The following is a 12787-nucleotide window of genomic DNA, read 5'->3' as shown; positions in this document are numbered from 1 at the left end:
ATAACATCTTCAGGAGATTATTGTTACAAGTCTTAAGGCCTTTCTGCTCCATCTGTTTGATGTTGAGACAAGACAACACCTACAGGTATGCTGCCTAGACATATGTCAAGATTATCATCAACCTTCTTTGCTCCATTCGTCCGAGAACACCATCTTCAGATCACAGGTATGTCGAGAGAGGATACTGCTCCTTGTCATGTGAGGTTAACGTATCATTGATGTCGAGGTTATCAACAAGAAGTCAGATCCATTCCAAGAATGTATTGAGCCCAAACTTCACTCCCTGATGCGTCCTTATCCAAGGGTATTTCTGCTCCACACATCCGAGTTTATCACTACACCTAGGGCATCTCCTTGCCTGCATTAAAGCCTCTCCTAGGATTGCATAGGAGCCTCCTTTAGGGCAGCGTAGGTGCTTCTCTTCAATGAGATAATCCTCTTCCAAGACAATGTCCATAGGGCTTGCGTCTAGATGTCTTAGGGCAGTGAATAGGTCTCTTTAGATAGCGTCTAGTTCTTCTCCTCCATGACTGCGTTAAGCCTTTTCCATGACAGCGTTAAGGCTTTTTCCATGGCTGCGTTAGGGCTTCTTCATGACTGAGTTAAGGGTTGTCCTCCATGACAGCGTTAAGGAGCTAGGACAACGTATACTCTTGGTGACTTCTCCTTCCACCAAAACCCAAATGAGTGGAGAGGAGGAGATCACAAGAGGTGTGTCTAAAATGACTTACAACCCACCTCTATTTATAGTGCAACGTTGAAGTTGAGTGGGGGTAATTAGGTTGTTGGCCGACCTTGACGAATTGTCACACAACACAAATAAATTCATATCTCCATGAATACATGTTGGAACCGGATGATCTTTAGATCAATCCTACACCTCTCAATGAGAGGAATCGAAGAAAAATATCATTTGCCATAAATAAGGTGACCCACATAGAGTCTGGCCCTAGTTGCCAATTTTAACACTCCCTCTCAACTAGGGAGAACTCCATCTGCTAATTCATCTGTCAATCCTTACTATCTTTGCCATCAGTGCCCTGCCCTACACTGCTCTGCTCTGTTGAACTACGAAGAAGAAGAAGTGATCGAGAATGTATCATACCATTCTCTACTGACCCAAAGTCAGTCCCATATAAAGAGAGTCTCTCATACCACTCTTACTGATCCGAAATCAGTTCCAAATAAAGAGAGTGTATCATACCACTCTTACTGATCCGAAATCAATTCCAATAAAGAGAGCATATCAAAACACTCTTATTGATCAGAAATCAATTCCAATAAAGAGAGTGTATCATACCACTCTTATTAATCTGAAATTAGTTCCAATAAAGAGAGTGTGCCAAAACACTCTTACTGACCCGAAGTCGGTTCCAATTGATCCCAGAGCAATATCATCCTAGCATAGGGAGTACGATAGTAACACGATGCATCCATCGGTACTACTATGGTCCCTATCCTCATTTCCCTACTCATTGGCCAGATGAGAGGTACTTCCCATGAGTCCCAGACTGCATGGGTAGGATGTCTCAGCAGGAGAAGGATGAACCACTCATCCTGCCTACATAGCAGACCACTAGGGAAAGGCTAAACCACTCACCCTATGGTTGCTCATCGCTCCAAGAAGTACCCCCAAGCCCCTCGGAGCTCCCAGAGCTTAATGTCCATATTATACTGGACTTTCGGGAGAGAGACTCTCCACGACTCCTAGTCGTTCTCGAAAAGTCAAGAATTAGACCTTTCCCAAGGGCTTCATATAAATATCAGCGACCTGCAAATCAGTCCCAAAGTGATGGAGCCTTCTTACTCCTTGTTGTACCATATCCCAGATAAAGTGGTACCTGATGTCTATATGCTTGGAACAATCATAGAGCACGAGATTCCTCAACAATCGAATCCCCCTTTGGTTGTCACAAAAGATCATGATGGTATCCAGCGAGTGTCTAAACAGCTCACAGAAGAGCTCCCATAACCAGGCAACTTCACACGAGGTCATACTCGTAGCTATGTATACAGCCTTAGCGGTGCTTAAAGCAACCGACTTTTGCTTCATGCTCATCCAAGATATCGAAGCAGAACCCAAAGAGAACCAGCACCCATAAGTGCTCTTGCGATCCTCCACACTGCCTGCCTAATCAGCATTAGAATAATCATGCAACTTCACATTTCCGGCAGTGTATCTCAATCCATGAGAGATTGTGGCCTGAAGATATATCTAAAGATTCTTGTCACCAATCCAATGAGGCTCAGCCATATGATGGCTCAACATGCTAACTGCAAAACATATATTCGAACGAGAGTTCACCAAGAACATTAATGCTATTATGAGTTGACAGAACTCAGAGGCATTTCCCAAGTCAGGTCCGGCAACACTACCGCATAACTTCTTAAAGTTAAGCTCCATTGGGGTAGTCACGGGCTTGCAATTCACCATTCCAAATCCGAAATCCAACTCCCTCTTACTTTTGCAAATGAGTGAGTCTGCACCTATCAAAAAGAGGTCATCCTCATAAGGTACCAGAATGAGAGGTCTATCATCCACAACTTTAAGGCAATGGTTTGGATCGGCTTCACTCCTAGTGAATCTCAACTTCATCAGATAGCTTGTTAATCCTCTCATACCAAGCCCAGGGTGCTTGCTTTAAATAATAGAGAGCTTTCTTCCACCTGCATACATGAGATTTTCAATCATGAATCTCAAACCCCTCGGGTTGTTCCACATCTGTGGTCTTGCTATTACATGAGGGGAATGGTCCCCTTGTAAATTTTCCTTCGGTACATCTCAAACATGTACCTTCATGCTCTTCTTTGAATTCAGACATCCCTGTCACCATCTGTCTCACATCGGGTAGGGCCCCATAATGAAGATGGGCAAACCTTCGGTGCCATAGAAGAGATGAGTCACACGACATGGTCCCCAATGGACTTCCTGCAACTTGATACAAATTGCCAACCCTGAACCCAAGAGTAAAAGCATCTGGAAAATTCCTTTTTCAAACACGTACCTTTCCATCGATGAATGCCACCTTGTAACCTTTGTCTTCCATAGACACGAGGTTCTTCTTGAGATCAAGTACATAAAGAACTGTTACCCTGATTCAATTGAAGGGTAACATTCCCTACACCCTTTCCGGGATAGGTGGCATTGTCTCCAAGAATAATCTTCATGATTGTCTCCTTCTCTATCAAATTAGAGAGCACTTCCTTGTATCCGATGTCAAATTAGAGAATGCTTCCTTGTATCCGGTGAAGTGCTTTGAGGCACCACTATCAATAAACCAATTTTCCAAAGAGTCTGGAGGAAAGGTCATGGATAGGGCCAATATAAGATAATACTCCTTTTGCTTATCAGAAACAACATTTGATTCTTCATACCTGGAGTTCCTTGCTTTCCTTAAAGAGTCTGCCATTTCCTTGATGACTTGCATTCCTTTTTTCTTTATGCAATTGTACCTATCATTCCTTTGATCATTGAAGATGCCCTTGGAATGATTGTTATCATCATCAAGTGATGTGTCCCTTCTATTCAGACACTCCTTCGCATAATGGCCAAACTCATTGCAAGCAAGGCATCTGCCTTTCTTTCCACCCTTAGTGTACTTGTTCTTTGTAGCAGCCGGTGCATTTGATGGAGGCTCAGGGATTTTACCCTTCACGTAATCCAGTACTTCTTTCTCTTCCAATGTCAAATTCAGAGACATCTTCCATCCATGATAGCCTTTTTACGAAGCTTGACTTCAGCCGGGAAGAGGGATGAGGAACCCATTGAGCCTTTGACCTTGTCCAACTATCTTCGATGATTGCTCTTTCACTCTTGCTTGGGCTTTGTCTTTGCCTCAGCTCTGATTCCATGTTAATTTTAGGTATGTTCTATGCTTAGAGCAATTTACTTCAATTTTTCCATTTAACTCAATATCAATTCCAGATTAGCAATCACATCAACATGATAGTAAAGTGTAGATAGGACATAAACATAAACATCAGAAAACAAGCCAAGACAAGAGGACACAAGATGTGGCGCTAGCCAAGGACAAACCCCAATGTGCATAAACCCTTGATCAAATCTTCTTATATTGTCTGCTCTTGCTAAAATCATAGGATCTTAGCATACCCGACTTGCAGGTAGTTGGTTATGCTCTTGGTGTTATAGTGGCAGCAATGAGGTTTGATCCTGGGTCTCCCGTGGATTAAACTTGATAGTTACCGATTCACCATGTGGTAAAAAAAAAAAAAAATAGTTCAGAAGAGAGAGAGAGAGAGAGAGAGATAGTACATATATATCAGAAGTCAACACTTTGACTTGACAAGATAGAAGATCGAACATCTAAGATCTTCACCATGAAGATGACACAATAGTTCTAATGACAAGGACTGCAGATCTGAACTCTGGTGAAGGCACACTTATCAGATCTCATTCTTCAACGGATTCTCCAAGGTGATTCCATCACCATGCTACATCCATCATCACTATGTTGCACCCATCATCACTATGCTGCACTTCATCACTATGTTGTACTTCATCACTATGCTGCACTTCATCACTACGTTGCACTTCATCACTATGTTGCACTCATCATCACTATGCTGCACTTCATCACTATGTTGCACTTCATCACTGTGTTTCACTTCATCACTATGTTGCACTCATCACTATGCTGCACTTCATCACTATGTTGCACTCATCATCACTATGCTGCACTTCATCACTATGTTGCACTTCATCATTGCGCTGCACTTCATCACTATGTTGCACTCATCACTGTGTTGCACTTCATGACTACACTGCAACTCATCACAGTGCTGCAATAAAGGTACCTTATTGTACCTCATCCGAGATTGCCAACCACCAAGAAGGACATCCTAAATTGGTCCTCTATAATACGAATCTCTACTCCATCCATGATTGCACCTAGTCAGCGAGATCCTACACCCAAGTCTATAGCTATGCAGAGATTGTAATAACATCTTTAGGAGATTATTGTTATAGGTCTTAAGGCCTTTCTGCTCCATCTGTTTGATGTTGAGACAAGACAGCACCTATAGGTATGCTGCCTAGACATATGTCGAGATTATCATCAGCCTTCTTTGCTCCATTTGTCCGAGAACACCATCTTCAGATCACAGGTATGTCAAGAGAGGATATTGCTCTGTGTCATCCGAGATTAACGTATCATTTATGTCGAGGTTGTCAACAAGAAGTCAGACCCATTCCAAGAATGTATTGAGCCCAAACTCACTCCCTGATGCATCCCTATCCGAGGGTATTTCCACTCCACACATCTGAGTTTATCACTACACCTAGGGCATCTCCTTGCCTATGTTAAAGCCTCTCCTATGACAATGTAGGAGCCTCCTTTAAGGCAGCGTAGGTGCTTCTCTTCAATGAGATAATCCTCCTCCAAGGCAACGTCCATAGGGCCTGTGTCTAGATGTCTTAGGGCAGTGAATAGGTCTCTTTAGACAGTGTCTAGGTCTTCTCCTCCATGATGACAGTGTCTAGGTCTTCTCCTCCATGATTGCGTTAAGCCTTTTCCATGACAGCGTTAAGGCTTTTTCCATGGTTGTGTTAAGGCTTCTTCATGACTGAGTTAAGGGTTGTCCTCCATGACAACGTTAAGGAGCTAGGGCAGCGTATACTCTTAGTGACTTCTCCTTCCACCAAAACCCAAACGAGTGGAGAGGAAAAGATCACAAGAGGTGTGTCTAAAATGACTTGCAATCCACCTCTATTTATAGTGCAACGTTGAGGTTGAGTGGGGGTAATTAGGTTGTTGGCCAACCTTGGCGAATAGTCACATAACACAAATAAATTCATATCTCCATGAATACATGTCGAAATCGGATCATCTTTAGATCAATCCTACACCTCTCGATGAAAGGAATCCAAGAAAAATATCATCTGCCATAAATAAGGTGACCCACATGGAGTTTGGCCTTAATTACCAATTTTAACATTAAGTGATGAAGGTAAGGTAACTTGAAGCTCCTTTTAATAACAATAACATCATAGTATCATAAGGATAATAATAAAGGTAATGATAATATTGATGATTAAGTCAAAATTGAACTACTAAGATTGATTAATGATAAGTTAAGTGATTTTCCAACATCTATACTTGATTACCAATTGATGCAAGGTGATTTACTATTTTTGGAAAGTCATGCTTGAGATGCTAGACATGACTTTCTAATTTTAGAAAGTCACTCCAAAATTGTCAGAAATGAGATTTTTATTTAAGGAAATTCATCCCTGACCTGTCACTTTTCAACATCGGCCGCAGACAATTTCAAAGGCAGAGGAATTTCTTGATTTGCTCTTTGGAGAGAAAATGAGTACATTTATATAGATTTGATGGGCTTTCATGAGAGGCAGCCAACTTGAGGTTTGGAGGAAACAAAATTTTTACATTTTGAATATGACGGAGCCAAAAACCCCTTTGCGATGAGGCTGACTTGGAGGGCAATTTGAATTTTGAAATTCAAATTCTTAGAGCCAAAAGACCCTCACATGCTTTTAATTTAAAATGAATTTGAAACCCTCCATGAACATAAGAATGTAATTCTTAGTGAATAGCCTTATTATCTTAGCCAAAGGAAAGTTGCCACATCATCAACTAGATTGGGGCTATTGACCACGAGATGGGGCTTTCATATTTGAACAAGTATATCTCTCAAACCATGAGGATCCTTGTGATGTGCCATATACCATCAGAATCAGCATGATGAGGAGAATCCAACAAGCGTGGCCTTGATGCAAGAAACCATGATTTTCAATGTCATATTGGTCAACAAAGGTGGGGCATCTTCTCGTGTTGCTTGGGTTGACATCAATGACAACCATAGTTCATCAATGACCACCCTCTTCAGTTAACCCAAACAGGCTGCCAAGTCTTGCAACTAGAATACCACTATAATATCCCCACATAGAGATCCTAGAAAAATAACAATATTTCCAAAAGAAGGGCACAGCAGAATATGAAATTTTATTTGCATATAAAAATCAGAAATTAGAAATATGAAGACTAATTGTTGAAATAAACACAAATCTGAAACTGTCCTCTAAATTTATTTCTAAATCGGCCTCTAAGCCTGATGACTGATTGCATTCCAGAAAAGATGATGTACTAGGGTGTCACAAACCAAAGCTCTTCCATCAAAACATACCCTTCTAACTAGGGGGAGACCATATGTCTCTTTGAAACCAGGGATACTCAAAATTATCTAACCTTAAGCTCAAAATTGCAGCAGCATAGAATAGAAAACTCACAACATGCAACTCACAGCCACCAAAGTGACCTCCTCCTTTTATCAACTATGGAAGTTGAATTATCCATGTAAGATTATGTCTTCAACCCATGCACATTAGTAGGACTCAAGCTGATGTGGAAGTGTGCCTTGTCGACTTGAGGACAACCCAAAATAAATTGTTCAAGTGTTGGAGTTACGAAAAGGTTTCAAGGAGATGTGCATTGTTAACTCACTTGCCACTGAAACTCACCATAATATTATGAGTTTGACCATAACTCAACGAAGCCTTTTTCAATCAACCATACTTGGCTATTGCCCTGTAAAACACGGCATAGAAATCTTTCTCTTCCTTACTCGGTCAGAATTTCGATGACTATTTACCAGGTCCAAGTGAAACTCTTGCTCTTCAGTTTTACAATCGTTCTTGAGCCCAAATTTTGTAACTTTGGAACATATATAAGAAATAATAACATAAAGAATCACAGGCAGGGAATAATCTACAGAATGTTACTCCGCAAACATAGCATAAGGTAGGTTTCCATCCCGACGACACTTCTGGATTCTCCCTCACAGCCCCATTGCCTGACACAATATTTATAACCAATCGATCGATTACCCCCTCCAACCTGATCACATTCTACTAACATTGATGTTACAATGCAAATTACATAATTGACACATTTATTGGAACCATATATCTTACGCAGCAAAATCTGTGGCTGACTATTTCGACCATAAAATAATTATTAAAATTAATTCCACTTCTAATTAACAGACTCACTTCACATCCCTTCTCAAGTGCAGAGGTGTAAATCAATAACCCAAAAAGCTATAATTATTTACCCTGTTAGGAGCAAGGTTAATATGTATTTATTGCTTGGCACCACATTGGTGAATATTTAGGGTTACGCGTGTAATAAAAATCGCAAGCATCAATTCACGTCCAACAAAGACCTCCGCTATTAGGCACCGATGCCTAAAATCCGTAATTTGCAAATTCAATGGAACCGAACTCGTAACCACCAGCAGACTAACGACAAACCTTGAGCGATCAAAAACCCTAACCCTTGTTTCTCATTATTGAAATAAACTGCAAATACATTAGGTTTGAAGGGTTTTGACCTTACAAAACAAATATTCATAGTCACCGCACAAATGTTCGTTATAAAACAAATAATCGTAGCAATTGAACTATCCCTGCTCATACAGTGTAAACAAAACTTTAAGGTGGTATATGCATAATTTAAAGGTGGAAGTGGTATATATATGCTTAACCTCTGTAATCTACGCCAGAGTTGAGTTTGACGACCACTGGGCGCCCTCTTATGGATTTGAGAAAATCTGCCGGGGTTTTTGCAGAGGTTCCGCCGCCGCTACCTCCTCCGCTCATTTTCGCTCTGGAGAAAGTTCTAACCACTAGCTCGAAACTCCGCTCTAAAATTGGCGTGCGAAACTACAACGACCAGCCCCTGACAGCGGCATAAACAGTCGCACACGTACTTACGACCTCCGCTCTCGAGAGCTGGAACTGGCAACTGCAAACAAGTAGCCCTCCGCTAAAGGCGTAGAACCTTTCCTCCAAGGCGTGGAAAGACCGCTCTCAAAGGCACTGCTTCCTACCAATGCAAGCAAGGAGCTCAAATGCATCTTTTGCATTCCCGCTAGTTGCCTCTTGGGGTTAAGACTTACCACTCTTAGGCAAAGGCTCTTGGTTCGTGAGGTGCGGGTTGGCCAGGCTCCTCCAAACAGCGTAGAAAAGCCAACTTGGACACAATTTAGTATAATCTTTATTTTAAAATAGATGTGATTGGTTATTTTATCCCTAAATTGTAAGTATAATTTTATTTTTATTTTTTTGGTATTTGGCAAGTAGGGTTTCCTAATCATGTAACATAGGGATAAGTTTTTGTAATTAAAAATTTATCATAAGAAATATGTGTTAGTTTTCAAAGTTATTATTTGAGTTTAAGTTATTTAATTATTTTTAAGATTATAATAAAAAGATGAAAATAGTAAAGACAATTATCTATTTACTGGATGGATTTTAGAAATTCGTTTCTTTTAGGATAAAAATAATAGACTTTTATAAATATTTTAATATGTTTATTTAAATTGATTGAGATTAGGAAATGTTGAGCCTTGTTTCTATAAATATTTTAATATGTTTATTTAAATTGATTGAGATTAGGAAATGTTGAGTCTTGTTTCAGTTAAGAATTGCAAGGATAAGGTTATATGAAAAGTTATGAGTAATGAAAGTTGGATAAAATAAATTAGGTACAATATAAGGGTCAAGTAAGGATGTCCTTTGTCTTTTGTACTTTTCAAAATTTGCATATATATAAGTTAGAAGATTGCTTAAAGGAAGTAGGATGTGTAGTCATTAACCTCTTGAGGTTAGTTATCATATTTCTACTTTACGCAAATAGCATTATCATTTTTGCAAATAATTTGTTATAACCATTGTGCTTAAGATGAATAACAAATCATATATTCTTGAATATTCCAAGAATGTTCAAATGCGTATTAAATTCAAAACCCTTGAGATAGGGTAACACCATACAATAATTCATTTATAAAAGGATAAATTCATCTTCGAGGGGGCAACCTCCAAATGAGCAATGTGATATTAGAAATAAGTACAACCCAAAATACATGCCATGCATTTGATAATCACCTTTGCACCCTCTAAAGGAGTTCCTCTCCACTAACTTCCCTTTGGTCTTAATCCTCATAAGATAGCATGCATCCTTTGAGGTCTGCACAAAAGATATATAATGATAGAAACCGTCAAATACTCAAAGACAATTTTTTATATCATAACCTTACTTGTGATCAAACTTCTTTCTCTCTCCCCCTCACCTCCTATTTATAAGGGAGAAAGGTGATTTGGGTAGAGGAGGATTTTCTTGATAGGGGGTTGAAAAGAACCATACAAGTAGCCTCATCATATTTACTTCGCTCAAATCCTAAAGATCGTGAGATTTTATATATTTTCCCCAAAATTTATGGCTACTTATGGCTTTCTGACCATAAGGTGTGATCATATTTGTAATTATGGGGATAAAGAAAGGAACTAACAAGTAAGAGGTGAAACAAGTTTTTTAAGGGAACAATATAGTTTGAGTGAAGGGTCATATTAATAGTTGTGGATGTTGGTTTAATGAAGATAAATCTAAGTAATGACCAAATGTTTAACTTGGAGCAAGGAAACCAGATTGGCATGATAATAGTTAACTCTATTATAACCCTATTAGCATGTAGTTATATGGTCACCTCCATTCCTCCAATGTCTCATTTAGGTTGCCACCCAAAGTGACTAGTTATGAACCTTGATGGTGTTTCCTATCGACCCTATCCCTTGTAGGTTCTCCACCAGGATCATCACCTCCCACACCCCTCATTGCCCTCTTGCTAAAGAGCATCACTTCTCATACCCTCACTAGTGTTTAGTTAGTACCACCATATACTTTGCTCTTATTGGTTCAATGCTAGTTTATGGCATCTCTCTTGTGCTAGACCCATTGCAATGTATGTCCCTTTATGCCTTCATTAACTCATGTCTAGTGTTATCACCTCTACACTTTCATTAGCTCCTTGCCATTGTTGTCACTTTGTGCCTTTGCTCATGTTCCACTAGTATATGTTGTTTGTCACCTATTCCACTCCTTTGTTCCTTCATTTGCTTCATGTCCTTCCTTGAGAGTTGGTATTAATATCCCTTCATTGCTTAAAGAAAATTGAAAACCTTTGTTTGTAGGAACATAGGTTTCATAGATATCAAATCCATCATGTATGTCATGCCTTAGCCTCTTGTTGACGATGTTGGATATCGCCAGCATACAGGGGGTCTCCCCAGTGTGAAGTCTCAGTAATACCTCACACCGTTTGGAGTAGACTCTTGAATTACCCCCATGACTCTTGGACTCCCAATGTGTTTTTTGGACTTCTAAACAACTCTTGAACTTCTAATGACTTTTGGACTTTTATACAATATTTTTCCATATATGACTATGTGACTCGTGATGTTCCACATATGACTCTTGGACTTCCACACATTACATTTTGTCCTTTCTTGAGAATACATCATTACATTCGACATGATGTGGCAAAGCACATGGACACACATTGATTATTATGATAACACTAGTACAAATTACAACTTGACAATGATGACATGAACTTCATGATGAGGTGGCAATGCCAAGTTGCCTTCCTTGTTGCTTCATCTTGCATTCTCAATGATAGATTTGATCCATGCTTCGTCTTCATGAAAGGTCCACTTTGTTGCTCGTCTTCACCCTCCAAAGGGTCTTTCATCAATATATGAATCTGCTAAGCCATCACGCAATGTCTTTTTTCTGTCTCGATCCATGATTTGCTTCATGTCTTCATGATTGTTCTTTCTTATTCTTCTTCTCCACAGGTGTTTCTTTATGCTTTCTCCTTGCTATCTACTTAAGCATCTCCTTTTCATGTTGAGATAGTACTCCTGTGAATGAAGATCATTCATGGCAAGGAAAAATCAGTCTTAAAACATATATTATATCACTACTTAGTTCATGGAATGATCAACTCATTATAAGCTTGTGAGAGGATTAAAAGAAGAAGGATTGATTAGGAGGGCGTGGTCAAACTCATCAAGGCTCACAACAGGCCTTCAAGGTGCGCTCATGCGCTCAAAGAGAATAAAGGGGCGCAAGGGTGCACTCCGAAGAGATGAAGGAGTAAGGCTTCAGGCCTTCAGGCCTTCAAGGTGCACTCATGCACTCAAAGAGAACAAGGGCATCGCAAGGGCGCATGCCAAAGAGATGAAGGAGAAACACTCAAGCCTTCAAGATGTGCTCATGCGCTTAAAGAGGGTGCAATTCTTCGTGCTGAAGGACTGTGCTCAAGCTTCGGGCTTCATGACTGCGTCATGCGCTCAAAAGGAAGGATGAAGCTTCATGCTTCACAGTTGCACCAAGCGCTTTAAGGATTTGCGCTTCATGAGTGCGCCATGCACTCTAAGAGAATAATGAAGCTTCATGTTTCGTGAGTGCGTTATGCACTCAAGGAGGGAACGTTTCTTCAAGTCGAAGGAGTGTGCTCATAGTCCTAAAGTGTGCTTGTTGTTTTGAAGTGCGCTCAGGCTCTCAGAGTGTGCTTTTTAAGGAAAGAAAGTCCTTATTTGTCCAGAGAGTGCTTTTAAGAGGAGAGAAGGTCCTTATTCTTCTAAAGTGTGCTTTTTCTGTAACAACCTCCTCCCACATCTACCCAAGTAACCGACCAACCAGGGTAAACATGTGACAAATAGTTACTATGATATGATTTAACTCCCTATGTATCAATTAAGGAAGTGGAACCGATGGAACACAAGCAATCTGAACTTCTACACTTGCAATAAAACCCCTAGGAGTCATCTAACCCATCTAGGTGACCAACCCCTGAGACAAACTAACATTTTGTTGCATTAAAGCCTTAGTTTCTCCCTTGAAATGGGCATGCATGCGACTGGGACCCTCTAGTCACTCCCACAGCAAGGCATGCGTGCGACTAG

The 12787-nt window shown here is 40.1% G+C and overlaps 1 protein-coding gene across 3 annotated transcripts in view; it reads right to left on the bottom strand.

Annotated features, from left to right (window-relative positions):
• The window catches only part of LOC149246366 (uncharacterized), a 31369-nt gene extending 22459 nt beyond the window's left edge, over positions 1-8910 (bottom strand). The window contains exons 1-2 of one of the 3 annotated variants that reach the window (XM_089457890.1): positions 8757-8907; positions 8524-8712 (exon numbers count right to left, since the gene is read on the bottom strand). In XM_089457890.1, the coding sequence (XP_089314016.1) occupies positions 8524-8638 (115 nt within the window). In that variant the 5' untranslated portion in view covers positions 8639-8712; positions 8757-8907. Of the gene's footprint in view, positions 1-8523 lie in introns of all 3 variants that reach the window. The other 2 variants (XM_089457889.1, XM_089457891.1) reach the window with 2 other exon arrangements.
• Between the last annotated feature and the right edge of the window lie 3877 nt (positions 8911-12787).

The sequence above is a fragment of the Pinus tabuliformis genome, chromosome 7 (genome assembly GCF_031772625.1).
Source record: "Pinus tabuliformis cultivar Carrire ecotype Pingquan chromosome 7, CPIR1, whole genome shotgun sequence".
NCBI classification, from domain to species: Eukaryota; Viridiplantae; Streptophyta; class Pinopsida; order Pinales; family Pinaceae; genus Pinus; species Pinus tabuliformis.
Note: the sequence above shows the minus strand (reverse complement) of the source record. Positions and strands in the feature narration are given on the sequence as shown.